The sequence below is a fragment of the Phyllopteryx taeniolatus genome, chromosome 6 (assembly GCF_024500385.1).
Source record: "Phyllopteryx taeniolatus isolate TA_2022b chromosome 6, UOR_Ptae_1.2, whole genome shotgun sequence".
Taxonomy (NCBI): Eukaryota; Metazoa; Chordata; class Actinopteri; order Syngnathiformes; family Syngnathidae; genus Phyllopteryx; species Phyllopteryx taeniolatus.
Window position 1 is genome coordinate 31,355,337 of NC_084507.1, and position 14,501 is coordinate 31,369,837.

At 47.7% G+C, this 14,501-nt stretch overlaps 1 protein-coding gene across 6 annotated transcripts; it reads right to left on the reverse strand.

The window, feature by feature from the left end:
• Positions 1-1,229: 1,229 nt before the first annotated feature.
• On the reverse strand, positions 1,230-11,082 carry LOC133480216 (serine/arginine repetitive matrix protein 1-like). 6 transcript variants are annotated; one of them, XM_061778015.1, is made up of 16 exons: positions 10,815-11,066; positions 10,221-10,288; positions 8,497-8,570; positions 6,165-6,225; positions 5,945-6,095; positions 5,806-5,877; positions 5,660-5,713; positions 5,405-5,560; positions 4,860-5,302; positions 4,162-4,563; positions 3,215-3,677; positions 3,075-3,127; positions 2,388-2,546; positions 2,031-2,191; positions 1,856-1,946; positions 1,230-1,463 (listed from the first exon to the last, which is right to left on the reverse strand). In XM_061778015.1, the coding sequence occupies exons 1-16, from the start codon at positions 10,841-10,843 to the stop codon at positions 1,381-1,383; spliced, it is 2,520 nt and encodes an 839-aa protein (XP_061633999.1). In that variant the 5' UTR covers positions 10,844-11,066; the 3' UTR covers positions 1,230-1,380. The 6 variants fall into 6 exon arrangements, with proteins under 6 accessions (XP_061633999.1, XP_061633997.1, XP_061633998.1 ...); XM_061778013.1 differs by having other exon boundaries at positions 3,075-3,677; positions 10,815-11,069; XM_061778014.1 differs by lacking the exon at positions 10,815-11,066 and adding an exon at positions 10,367-10,720 and having other exon boundaries at positions 3,075-3,677.
• Positions 11,083-14,501: the final 3,419 nt, after the last annotated feature.

The window sequence follows — 14,501 nt, forward strand, 5'->3', positions numbered from 1 at the left end:
TGACTGTGCAGTGTAGTCTGATGGGAAGCAGTTCTTGAAAAGCTGTCAAGCTGGTTTTGGAAAGTTTGCGGCAAAACTTAGAAGCCAAAGAGAATTACATGTTTATTGAAGCAAAAGCATCTGCTAGCTTAATGCTAACACATAAGGCAAAACGCAATAGGCGAGCTAACAAATAGCATTGATGTAGCGGTATCCTCTTCTTTTCCTTTGGGCTTGTCCCTTTAGGGGTCGCCACAGCGCGTCATCCTTTTCCATGTAAGCCTGTAGTCTCCTGGATCCTACTCTCATGTCTTCCCTTCCATACCTCCACAAGAATGTCACCAGGACCAACTGCCTTTCCATGTTTCATCCTCTTGAACGCCTTTCTAACTCCCCCCTTACTAATCATTGCCACTTCCTGGTCCACCACACTTGCCTCTTGTACTGTCCCCTCTCTCTCATTTTCCTCATTCATCAACTCCTCAAAGTATTCTTTCCATCTAGCTAGCACACTACTGTCACCAGTCAATATATTTCCATCTCTATCCTTCCTCTCTCTATCCCATCTCTCTGTCTGGCCAACCTGTATAGATCCTTTTCTCCTTTTTTAGTGTCCAACCTGACAAACATGTCATCTTATGCCTCTTGTTTGGCCTTTGCCCTATGTCGCATCTCAATGTATTCCTTTCGCCTCTCCTCGGTCCTCTCGGTCTCCCACTTCTTCTTAGCTAACCTTTTTCCTTGTATGATTTCCTGTACGGTGAGGTTCCATCACCAAGTCTCCTTTGCTCCTTTCCTGCCAGAAGATACAGCAAGTACTCCCCTGCCTGTCTCTCTGAAAGATTCAGTGCTGCTGAAGTTCAGAAGTTCAAGGTCAAGACGGTGGAACTGATGTATATCACACACACACACATAGGCACCTTCGATTTTAAACATTCACTTGTATGCAACCCATTCCAAGTCACTTTTTTTTGTTGAATGGGTCATTTAGTCAGCCATCTTTATACTCATCCCTGTGTTCCTTCATTCATTCATAAATGATTTTTTTTTGTTTCCATGTTGCATTATGAAATCCATTAATTTCAGACATTGTTTTGGTCACAATCTTTTGGAATGATTTGAGGTGAACTACTAATAGAATTAGGACGTCTGTTTGAAATATCTAATATCTAATAAATAATAAGAAAAGCTTCAAAGCTGAATCGGAGGGATTTACCCCCGTTTACAGATACAAGGAAATGACTCCAAAATCAACAATATTGTAAGTTTATTTGCACACAATCATTTTCTAAGTCAATCCATGCTGTGAAATAAAATACACACACGAAAGGCGTCCGGCGATCGCACTGACAAGACGAGGCGTCGGCAGCGACGGCGAGGTCGGCCGCGCGGGTCGACGCTTCAGTCGGGGCTCTCGGTGAGAATCCTGTTGAAGCAGAGGACGGCGGGCTGCGCCGTCAGGTTCTGGATGCTGTAGGCGTGGCCTGTTTGCGAGCGGCGCGAAGAGACGAGCGAATGAGGAACGCGTCGACAGAGTGGGGCTGGCCCATGTGGCCTTAAAACCAAATGTGGGATTTGAGCCATTCGAGAGTGAGCGGGACTGTTCTAAAAGCCGCCAAAGACCCGAAAGAACTCGCAGCCAAGTACGAAAACGGCCCATTCCCCTTTCAAGAAATAACATCTCGTCGTGCTCTCCTACACGTCGTCGCGAGTCTTCAATCAAGGTCGAAGTTGATCAAGAATTGGCGGCACGAGTCCAAACACGAATATGTAACACATTTGTACGGCCCACTCACCTCCCTCAGTGATTTCAAACAAATCAACTGGAGTGAAGAGCTCAAATCAGTAAGAGTGGAACTCAAGTGGCTGTTCTTACCGCACGGCACCATGAAGGAATTGCCCGCGTGCACACACGACTCCATGTTGTCTACGATGACACCGACGGAGCTTGTTAGCAGGAAAAAAACCTTCAGGGGGGGGGGGAAAGAAACAATAGGGTGACCGCTTTTGTTGTTGTTTTTTTAGCTATTTGGAGAAAAACCAAATCTGACCGTGGTGGCGCTGTGGTCGACCCACAGAGGTTTCTTCATGAAGGAGCCGAGCAGCATTTTCCCTTGGGAGAAGGACGCACAACGCAGATCCTCCGCGACGCCCACGGCTCGGCCTTTGTGGAAGTACCAGTCAAAGTGGTCGGGGGAGACGTTGGCCAAATCTGCAGGGGACAATTGCCAAAACTGCTCAGCAATTAAGAAAACCCTAAACCCGAGAAGTTATGCTCTGATCGACGTCAGCCGGTTGGGCAGTGAATGAATGAAGCCGGTAGGCACACAAATCGGTACCAACAATCGGGGCAAATTTAGACCACCTGTCGCTTGGAAAGTGGACAAAGAAAAAGTTTGTGCTCTTACTCTGGTTCTTCTTTCCTTTCAGGGTGGTGGGGAACAGATAGCGGAGCCACTCGGTCAGGTCGGCCTCGTCCTTGGCCCGCAGGGAGAACGGCTTGAGGGGCGGAGCGCACAGGTCGCTGACGGACAGCTCGGCCGAAGGCTGTCTGGTCGACGGGAGGTCTGGAACGAGGACGAGGACGAGTCGCTCGTTGAATATCACGAGAGCGTGTTGGCGCGTCGACAAAAATGGTGGCACCCCCCCCCCCCCCCAGCTCTATACACAGATGTCCAATACAGGACAAGATTTGTCCTTACGAAGGATATAGAGTTCGGATATTATGACGCCTGATTCATTTCTCACTGAGTGAATTCAAGTCGAAATGGCTCATTCCGGATCAAAATAGTAAAAAGTCCAGAAAATTCAAAGAGCCTGCATCGAAGCACTTTGCCGATGCCTACGATTGTGGTAAAAGTCCTTCAACTCGGGGAAGGAACTAGATAATGATGATGATTCAGCATCGAGCGAGCGGGACGACAAGTGAGGGCGGCGTCTCCCTGCGCTTTCTTGATTGGATTCAATCTTCATTTCCCCGCTTAAGCAGCCTCGCTGAGACTTTTGGCAACTGTGGCCCGGGGAAGCCCTCGGACATTTTGCCCATGAAGGCACATGCAAAAACACATTTGGTTCGAAAGGTGGCTGAAACTGACCGGCGTCGTCGTACGGTTCCAGATCGATCATGCACACCGGCCCGCTATGAAATCTGCTCCCCCGCACCCAAAAAAGACAAAACCATGAAGAAATGAGAAACACATGGCACGAGTGATCGGAAGCGCCGTGTTTTCCTGACATGTCCTGCGAAGGGCAGACGCCGTCCGGGCCGGCTCGACCTCCGTCCGCGCTGAAGGTTCCGCCGTGGTTGTCGGGAGTGTAGACCCGCACCGCGACGTCATCACTTCCGGCGGCGTCTCCGTTGCCGGGTAAGGTCCGGCCGGTGAAACGGTCCACAGAGGACTTGAGACTTTTGGGCACCCGCGGCGGACGTCCGACGGCACCTCCGTCTGATCCTGGCGGAGTTCTGCTTCGGGGGTCTTTTGCTCCCTCGCCCAGGCCGGCCCTTTCGCGAGCCGGGTCGAGAAGCCGACGGGACTCCGCCTCGGCGTCCTTCGGCGCGCCGGCGGCTTTCCACCACTCGCCGGGCGGTCTGGTTCGTCGTTTCTCCGCCGGCTGCTCGAAAGACGCCGTGGGACTCGGCGGGGTGGGCTCGCGGGACACTTTTTTCTTTCTTGAAACTTGCGGGAACGCTTGACCCTCTGTAAGACAAACATGTTGGCATTTGAGTGGGTCAAAACAAACAACCCCAAATCCACTCCAGCGGCACAGCCTTGGTTGAACAAGACTCGACTGCAGAGTTGATCAGCTGTGCGTATTTTGTGTTCGAATCGATGCGTCGATGTTTTCTCGTCATGTCACGCCGTGCAGGGTCGACTCGACAGCTATTGGAAAAACCTCGATGTGATTCTTTTGTCAAATAAATACGGCCTTTAAAAATAAATGTGAGAGGCAGACGGCACAGTGGTGCAAGGGTTTCAAATGTCCGCCGACAGTCGGGAGATCTGGGTTCGAGTTTGCGTGTTCTCCCGGGGCTTGCTCCTTTTTTTTTTTTTTTTTTGGCGGGTATCCTCGCACGCTCCAAAAACCTGCACGTTAGGTTCTTTGAAGACTAAATTGGTGGTCGCCCTGTGATCGGTTGCCGGACGGGTGGACATCAGCGGTTTTTGGCTGCGTGTGTTGTACCCGATTTGCGGCTCCGGTCTCGTCGGGTGAATTCCGGAGGACTGAAGAGCAGAGGAGCAGAGTCCTGCTCCTGCTCTTTCATTTCTTCCGCTCCATCTGTGGTGGTCGTGTTCTTCAGCGCTCCTTTCTTTTTCTTTTTCTTTTTCAACTTTCCCCCCTGGGCCCTTTCGCCGTCCTTTTTGGGCCTCGACTTTGGGCTTCTCGACGCCGCGTCTCCGGGCTCAGGCTGCTCCGCGTTCCGAAGGCAGCTCAGCCACCACTCCCCGGGCGGGTTTCTTTTCCTCTTGCCCAGCACCTGATGTGCTTCGGGGGAACTCTCGCTAGGAGCAGACTGATGGTTTTGTTCAAATGTTCGACCGGCCGCCGAATCCTGCGCAGGGTCGAGTTTCCCAAAGTCAAAATCTGTGGGATGAAAGATACATTTGTCATCTTTTTTTAAAACATGAATTCATTTGCAAAGTGTATTTCACATGACTAAGTAGTGACATCAAATTTCTCCACGCAGGCATATAATGGGCGAGGCTGGCTGCACATCCGGGGCCACTTTCAGGCAATTTCTCCAGAACCTCTTTGAGGCTGACTAGTAAAAGTTTGCCTCTGCGTGATTTTAGTCGCGCAGGTCCTTCTGACATTCAGCTGTGACCTTTCCCGCGTTGCAGTTTGTATCCGATCGGACATAACGAGAAGATGAAACTCACCCGCGTCGGCATCGGCACGCTCGTGACGCCGCGCCTTCCTTCTTTTGGCTTTTGCATCCGGCCTGCCGCTCTTGGGATCGTCTCTGCCGGCTTTGGAAGACTTCGGCACCCCGGGAGAACGTCCGACTTTCCGGTCGGCGGTCGCCTCACGCGGACGCTGTCGATTCTTTTTGGGGGGGGCGTCACGATGCGCCGGCTCGTTCTTTTGGGGTTTTTTGCGGGCCGTCTGCTCTTCGGCTGACTTGCGGCCGGGCGGATGCGTCTCCGGCCCGTTGTCCTCGGAGCCTCCGTCCGGCGAGCTGCCTTTGTCACCGCTGGACTTTTTGCTCCTTTCTTGCTTACTTTTGGGTTTAGTGGGGATGGAAAAGCGAAAAGGCACATCGTCGTCCAGAATCAGGAAATCGTCCTCCAATTCGGGAGGGGGTGAGGGCGTCAGGGTCTTCCTGAAATTGAAAAAACAAACACGGAAGGTCTTATTATTTGCTTTTGCGTAATATGTAACAAATCCCATTATTTTCTTATGGAAAAATGTCAGCTCAACTCACGGTTTGGCTTTGGACCGCCCGGCGTCTCGAGCCTTCTTCAGGAAGGTCCAGATGTCTTTGTTGACGGGGGGAGGCGAGCTCTCCACCGTGGACTCCCTGTGAACGTCCTCACAGTCCTTCTCGGGAGCGGGCGCACTCGGCTGCTGCGCCGACTTGCTGACGACAACAACAAATAGAAGCATTTGAAACAGCGACCTTATTATTCCTCAAATGAAGTGGGAAAAAAAGCGAGCGCAACGGTCGCTGATGACCAACCTCAACGCTTGCATTTGGAGAGTCTTGTCACTGGCCGCGGGACTTTTCTCATGACTGGAAAGGGAACAATTCATGATCATAAAATAATTGCGCCATATCTTGCCGTGTACACAGCGCTTTATAATGAAAGAAACTTTAGGACGTACGGTTGTGCCCGCAACCCGTTCTTGCCGCCGCTGATGACGAACTTTCTCGGGGGAGACTCCACGTCATCAAGTCTAGAAAAAAACCAAAACGTGCAGCCTTCGCAATATTGCAAGCAGAAGCACAACAATCAATTCTTACTTGTCAGATGACGGTTTAATCGCGGACACGTTTTTTTCTTCTTCGGAGTCAAAGACGATCGGCGACAGCATTTTGCCTTCGTCGTTAGCGTCTGCCCGCGCAGAATTGCCAGCTGCGCTCTCCTCTCGCGGGCTCGACGTCCTCACTGGCCCTTTGAAAGGAACGTTCCAATGTTGAAACTAAATGCTCAGCACGCTTCAGAGGCGTGCGCGTCTCTTACCGACGCGGGGTGCGCAGCTTGGCGTGCGTGTCGCGCGGCGCAACGGATCTTCTTCAAAAGGCTACAGCAACATAAAAGAAAACAGGTTTTGTTTCGTTTAAGGTAAGGCTGGGCAAGATGGCCGGAAATGAAGTCCCCCCCCCCCCCCCCCCCCTCCCCCCACAACAGTCAGATTTCATTTTAAAAAGAGTGAAAGCAACTTTCTGAAGAATATTTGAGTTCCATTTCTGAGATAATGCCACAAGTGCGTTCAGTTGTTATACCTGCCCAAAGTGGCGACTTTAATGAGTCAAAGGTTTAGAATACATTTTTGTTTGGAAATTGATTCCATCATTTCTTTTGTAACTTGAATAGTTTTTTTTGTTCTGTGCTTTTAATTTCAGACTAGAATGGGGAAACTGCATCAATTGAAATTTTAAAACGCTGAAAAAAACAACAACCTTTGAGCGGTTGTGTATGTACAACAATGTGAGAATGATTCCGCTCATGTTGTCTTTTCTCTTAGCGGGAATTAAACTCACTGGTTGTTTCTTTGGGAAAAAGTCAGCAAGTATAACAACCAAATTGCTAAGTGCAAACACTTAACTGTGCTTTCGTACACCAGCGCCTCTCGGCGCACGTCAGCGGGGACTTGCTTGGATACAATCGATAAAAAAAATAACAACAACTATACCCGACAAATGAAATGGAAATAATTGAGTGGGGGACCTCTATAGTTGCTAGCAACCAGACTAGCATCTCCCCAACAACGAGTTGCCATTTTGACTTTTTTTTTTTTTTTTTTTTTTAAATCTGCACCAAAATCACGCAAATCCGTGACTTCAAAGTGGTGATAGACCGAGATGTTTTTGTTTTGTTGTTTTTCCAGGGCTGATACCGTTATCGATTATTAGTTGTCAAGGAGGTCAATAATCAATTAATTGGAGCCGATATTCGTTTTGTGGTAAAAATAAAACTATTGGCGGCAAAATGTGCAATAATAAAAAAAACTCCCAACACTTGACTTCGTTTAAACACCTTTAAGCACGTTTATTTAACAGCTTTTCAAATTTGCAACGTTGTTTTTTTTTTTTATATCTTAAAAAAATAGGCATCTTTGTTTTAAAATTTCCAGGCCCAGCAGCAAATCAAAACTCACAGATAAATAGCGCCCTAATGTTTTTCGATAGTAAATAGTTTCCCAAAATTACAATGATTTAAATGTTGTACATAATAATAATATTTTCATTTAAAGTTCAAAAACAAAAAGTGCAGGTAGTTTCCAGGGTCTTACAAAGTTAACTGCAAATTCAAATAAAAAGTTCTGTGAAGTAAGTAAACGAGAGTTCAAGTTGGAGTGCGCTGCGCCCCCTTTCCACTCGTCGACGACTTGGCTCCTCGCAGCTCATCCTCACGGCGGCTCACCAGAGCGACGTGCCAGCAGAGCCGAGCGTCTCATCCACGCGGCCGCGGAAGGAGCGCGTTCTCTCCGTGGCCTTTGCGCTCATTCTCGCGTGTTCATACGTAGCCGCCTGGAGCAGCAGAAACAGTTAAACAGCCATTATTTGCCGACAGTTTAACACGTCGCGCGCAATTCTCTAGCCATCCCTTCAACATGCTTCCCCGCAATAAAACGACCTTGAATTTGACTCTTCAACTCTCTCGCGCACACACAAACCCTTTCTTGTATCATTGACTATTTCCCTATGAAGATTATTAGCAATCATGTTTCCCGTGGTCAAACCTCATACGGTTGACGTGGCAAATTAGCAGCTAGCTGGGTGTTAGCCTGTGCGCTAACCTCACCACGTTGTCTACTAGCGGGGGTTAGCTGAAGGCAAGGCACTGGCCGCTTCATTTAGACAGCGCATTGAAATCACAGTAACGTTGTGCGTCGTAGAAGACTCGGATTTACTACAATTTGTGTCGAGTGTGCTGCCTTAACTTACCTTTGAAACATACTTGCTCCCTGGACCGTCTCCATTTGGTAAAGCTTTCTCTTCTCTGTCCCGTGGGTGAGACTGAGAGCATTGGGCACGCATTGCACGGCTTTTACTGCGTGCCGATTGGCTTTTACCCGTGCAGTGGCTGTGCACAGGTAGCCAATCAGCTGCTGCTCTGAGCGGACCAATACTGGGGAGAGAAGTCACAGACAAGAGGGCTCGCCGCGGCTGTATCAGAGCTCAAAAAACCCAGTATTAAATTATCGGCTGTCGGGAGTAAAAAAAAAAAAAAAGGCCGTGTGTCAAAATGCCAAATCATCAACCCCGATAATCGGCCTATTAATACTCCAAGTTCAATTCCTTACAGATGAGCTACTGCCGCCCCGATGCGTGTTATGTATAATAAGTACCGCTGCAGGTTCTGGCGTCAGATCCGGATCCGATTCAGAGAGTCGAAGAGATGAGGGTCTATCAGAATGAAAGTCTGTGCAGGGGGGGGGGGGGGGGGGGGGGGGGGGGGGGGGGGGGGGGGGGGGGGGGGGGGGGGGGGGGGGGGGGGGGGGGGGGGGGGGGGGAAGATAAAGAACGAATGAAAGTCCGTGCAGGGACAATAAGAAAGAAAGTAAGAAAATACAAATCTGAAAATTGTGTTTGGCAGATTGATGGAAAGGTCGATAACAGCAACGTCGATGCGAGACACTTAAGTGGATGATTTGTAATGTGCTTATTTGTGTGGTTTGAGCAGATGCTGCGGCGTATTATACATCGCGTACACGTCACCAATCAAGTGTATGTTCATGAAGTCAAGCTGGCATTGACGGGGGACGTATATCTGCGGACTCTCATTGGCAGATATCCGATTCGTACACTTGAGGAAAAAGTAGATGAACCCTGTGGAATTTCTCAAATTTCAGCATAAATTGGTCATCAAATGTAAGGATTTTCATGACCATAAGGCGCACCCCATTATTGGGCGCAGGCATGGTAAAACATACGCTAGCTTAAAACATACAGTAGCATGCATGCACGCTAAAACATATGCTAGCATTCATGCTAGCGTATGTTTTTAAAAAGGCACCGGGAGCAAAACTGAGTTCGGGTGTACTTTATTGAAGTATTTAACAATGTACACACATTTATTTTTTTTTTTATCAATCCTCATCCACAAATCCATCAAAGTCCTCGTCTTCTGTATCCGAAATGAACAACTGTGCTTCGTAAGCGCGTCTCTTCGTAGGTGCCATTTCCGGGGGTCCTCAGCCGAACCGATGTAGTTTTTTGCACAATGCACATACCGGCGCTATGTGCCTACTGTGGGCGTGCCTTTAGCGTCCTCGTTCACACGCACCCTTCCCCATTTTAACGTCCGCGTGCTGTCGTCAGTCACGTCCGCCTTTCCTCTATATAAGCAGCGTGTCGGCAGGAAATGCTCCCAGTCAGTCAAGCGGGGCGCCGCCCATCAAAGTCACACAACAACATTTACAGATTTTGGAACTATGTGCACATCACAAGGCGCCCCGTCCATTTTGGAGAAAACTTAAGACTTAAGTGCGCCTCATGGTCGTGAAAATACGGTAGTCCGATCTTCATCTAAATCACAAGAATAAACTGTCTCCTTAAACTAATAACACACAAACAAGAATGTTTTCATATTTTTTATAGCGAATAACACGTAAACATTGAACATGGAGGACAAAGTAAGTAACGCTTTGGATTGAATAAGTTCTTGACCCTGGACCCTTCGGCAGTAATAACCTCAAGCAAATGTTTCGTGTAGTTGCAGATCAAACGTGCATAACCATCAGGATGAATTTTGAATTTCAGGATGAATGCGACTGACGACATCGTCAACAAACGTTACAGATGTGCAAATCTTAACTTTTGTCCACATTCATAACATCTAGCAAAAATACCCTATTTATGCGCAACCTGTACGAATGTGTTGATTTCATCATATTTATTTATGAACTTTGGAACGGCCTGGTCGGGCCTGCGTCTGGAAGATACGTAGCACCCCGACAAAGTGGCATACTGGCCCCGGGCCACTTTAATGCATACTAACAGATTGATAGCAAATATTGTAGTATGGCACACAACTAACATAAGATGAAAATAATAACCTGAGAACACTTACCCAAGTCATCACACATCCTGTCGGCGTCTCCCATTGATAGCTTGCGTCGCCATTCTTCGTTAGGTGCACTGGAAACATTAGCAGATTTAGCACATTAGCTTTCAAAGCATGAAAAATGTGTAAATTGTGTAAACAACCCAACTTACTTCTGCCTGTTAGACAAAAATCGGAGCTTCCTCTTTGGTCTCCTCTGTCGACGGACAGGTAGACATATTTTTTTTTTTACTATTGTAGATATGTATGTAATATTTCAAAGACTGATTGATTTACACGAGACCAGCATTGTCAATGACCTTGTTCGCCTAGAAGATTTCGAGGGGTGTTTGTTAACTCTAATTTCTGGTACCGTCCAAATCGTGATTAAAACTCGCATCCTGTACCCGTTTTTAGGTCACCATTAGCGCTATGCTGGTCAGGCGAAACACGGAAACCACTCAAAATGCTCGATTAGTTGTGTGTCTCGTCGAGGGGCCACATTGGACAGCCAGTCAACGGCGGATCGGCTACACACAAAGCTAACTATTGGACATTTGTCTCTTTCCTCAAGCTTGAGCGCACACGAAAGTTGGGGGAAAAATATAAACGTTAACTCACCAAATATCGATAGGTTTCCTCCATGTCATGTATTTCTTCTTCTTCAAAGGAAACGGCTAGCTAGCTAGCTGTAAGCCCACAAGACGCTTTTGTTTTCAAAGACTGTTTGAAACGTTTGACGCGTAACAATGGCGGCGTAGTGTTTGGAAATATCCCGCGCATCCTCCTCTGTTTTGCCTCGGAGGGGCGGCTTTTCCATTTGGCGAATTGACTGGATCTACAAACGGCCCAAAATCAGGTTAATAAAGTTTTCCTCCATTTAAAAGCATAGTTATTGTTTTAGTATTCATTCGCGCACTTAAAACACATCAAAATGCGTAATATTTCATGATAGTTTCAAGTGCCCCCCCCCCCCCCCCCCAGCTCATGCGATGGAATAGTCCATGTTCTTACTGCGCATGTGCACACTGGACTCATGAAGGGTGAACCCTCACTGTGAAGAAGTGAAGGTAACAAATAAAATTCACGTACAATAAATACTTTATACAGTAGACCCTGCGGACTTGCGGTTCCGTACAGAGAACATAATACTATTCGCTGACCCCCCCCCCCCCCCCCCCCCCCCCCAATTTTATGTATTTATTTATTTATGTATTCATTTGTACATTTATATTTCCCCGTTTCTTCACTTCCTGACCACACTCCCCATTGCTCTGGACGGTTGACCCCAAGTATTCCAAGTCCTTCACCCTTGCTATCTCTTCTCCCTGTAGCCTCACTCTTTCCCCTCCACCCCTCTCATTCATGCACATATATTCTGTCTTACTTCGGCTAATCTTCATTCCTCTGCCTTCCACTGCATCCCTCCATCTTTCTAACTGTTCCTCCACCTGCTCCCTGCTTTCACTGCAGATCACAATGTCATCTGCAAAGGTCATGGTCCACAGGGATTCCATTCTAACTTCATCTGTCTGCCTATCCATCACCACTGCAAACAAGTAGGGGCTCAGGGCTGATCCCTGATGCAGTCCCACCTCCACCTTTAATCCGTCTGTCACACCTCACCGCTGTTCTGCTGCCCTCGTACATGTCCTGTATTATTCTAACATACTTCTCTGCCACTCCAGACCTTTCGCATGCAGTACCACAGTTCCTCCCTGGATACTCTTGTCATCGGCTTTCTCTAGCTCTACAAAGACACAATGTAGCTCCTTCTGACCTTCTCTGTACTTTTCCATCAACATCCTCAAGACAAATAATGCATCTGTGGTACATGAAACCATACTGCTGCTCACAAATACTCACTTCTGTCCTGAGTCTAGCCTCCACCACTCTTTCCCATAACTTCATTGTGTGGCTCATCCACTTTATTCCTCTATAGTTGCCACAGCTCTGCACATCACCCTTGTTCTTAAAAAGAGGGCACACGCACACTTTTCCTCCATTCCTCAGGCATCTTCTCACGCGCTAGAATTCTATTGAACAAGCTGGTCAAAAACTCCACAGCCACCTCTCCTAGATGCTTCCATACCTCCACAGGAATGTCATCAGGACCAACTGCCTTTCCATTTTTCATCCTCTTGAACGCCTTTCTAACTCCCCCCTTACTAATCATTGCCACTTCCTGGTCCACCACACTTGCCTCTTGTACTGTCCCCTCTCTCTCATTTTCCTCATTCATCAACTCCTCAAAGTATTCTTTCCATCTAGCTAGCACACTGCTGGCACCGGTCCACATATTTCCATCTCTATCCTTAATCACCCTAACCTGCTGCACATCCTTCCTCTCTCTATCCCATCTCTCTGTTTGGCCAACCTGTATAGATCCTTTTCTCCTTTTTTAGTGTCCAACCTGACATACATGTCATCATATATCTTGTTTGGCCTTTGCCCTATGTCGCATCTCAATGTATTCCTTTCGCCTCTCCTTGGTCCTCTCGGTCTCCCACTTATTCTTAGCTAACCTTTTTCCTTGTATGATTTCCTGCACTGTGAGGTTCCATCACCAAGTCTCCTTCTCTCCTTTCCTGCCAAAATATACACCAAGTACTCTCCTGCCTGCCTCTCTGATCACCTTGGCTGCAGCGGTCCAGTCTTCTCGAAGCACCTCCCGTCCACCGAGAGCCTGTCTCACCTCTTCCCGAAAAACTGCACAACACTCGTCCTGTCTCAGCTTCCTCCACATGGTTCTCTGCTCTGCCTTTGTCTTCCTGATCTTCCTCCCCACCACCAGAGTCATCTTACACACCAGCATCCTGTCCACTAACTTATAGTCGGTAACCTTCTTCAGATGACATCGTCTGAACAAGATGTAATCCACCTGTGTGCTTCTACCTACACTCTTGTAGGTCACCCTATGTCCGTGCCTCTTCTGGAAAAAAGTGTTCACTACAGCCATTTGCATCCTTTTTGCAAAGTCTACCACCATCTGTCCCTCCAAGTTCCTTTCCTGGATGCCGTACTTACCCATCACTTCTTCATCACCCCTGTTTCCTTCACCAACATGTCCATTACAATCTGCACCAATCACGACTCTCTCTCTGCCTGAGATGCTCAGAACTACTTCGTCTAGCTCCTTCCAGAATGTCTCTTTCACCTCTAGGTCGCATCCTACCTGTGGGGCATAGCCGCTAATCACATTATACATAACACCCTCAATTTCAAGTTTCAGCCTCATCACTCGATCTGATACTCTTTTCACCTCCAAGATATTCTTAGCCAACTCTTCTTTTAAAATAACCCCGATTCCATTTCTCTTCCCATCTACACCATGGTCAAATAATTGAAACCCTGCCCCTAAACTTCTAGCCTTACTGCTTTTCCACCTGGTCTCCTGGACACACAATATATCAACCTTTCTCCTAATCATCATGTCAACCAGCTCCTGAGATTTTCCTGTCATAGTCCCAACATTCAAAGTCCCCACATTCAGTTCTAGACTCTGTGCTTTCCTCTTCTCTTTCTGCCAAAGAACCCGCTTTCCACCTCTTCTTCTTCGTCTGCGACCCACAGTAGCTGAATTTCCACCGGCGCCCTTCAGGTTGACGTACCTTGTTGTGGGCAGACTCCACACAACAATAACATTCAAATACACGTGAAACCCACGATCCAACTGATAGTCTCAACTAAAATGCAGAAGTTTCCAAAGGAATACTGCATGCAAGACAGTGATTCCAGTGAGGAATAGTGCCACAAGATGTTTTTCAATCTCACTTAATTAGTCCAAATTATTCACCGCAAGCGGCACTGTGGACAACCGGTTAGCACATCTGCCTCACAGTTCTGAGGTTGCGGGTTCTCCCCGTGCCTGCATGGCTTTACTCCGGGTACTCCGGTTTCCTCCCACATCCCCAGAAAAACATGCAATGTTGGTTCATTGAAGACTTTTAACTTGCCCATAAGTGTGAATGTGAGTGCAAAAGGTGTGTTTGTTTCGATGTGCCCTGCGATTGCTGGCGACCAGTTCGGGGTGTGCCCGCCTCTCGCCCGCAGTCAGCCGGGATAGGTGCCAGCACGACCGCGGCACGGAAAATTGCTGGATGCATATCTACTACAATTTATCTATCTTTGTTCATCTATCTATGCCAGCGACATATAGTCACAGGCAGAACAATTCACTGCTCTTCCACTAGGTGGCAGAAGGTACTTTTAACATGTTTATCCACCGGTTGCCATTTGTGTACAAGAATAATAGCGTTTGTGTTCAACTTAACAGGCCCACATTTCACAATAAGTAACAGCACATTT

Coding starts and splice junctions, on each gene's coding strand:
- LOC133480216 (XM_061778013.1), bottom strand. CDS start 10,843: ATGACATGGAGGAAACCTATCGATATTTG. Junction 8,571..10,220: donor CAGGATGTGTGATGACTTGG/GTAAGTGTTCTC, acceptor CCCCCTGCACAG/ACTTTCATTCTGATAGACCC. Junction 6,226..8,496: donor TGACGCCAGAACCTGCAGCG/GTACTTATTATA, acceptor ATGTTGCTGTAG/CCTTTTGAAGAAGATCCGTT.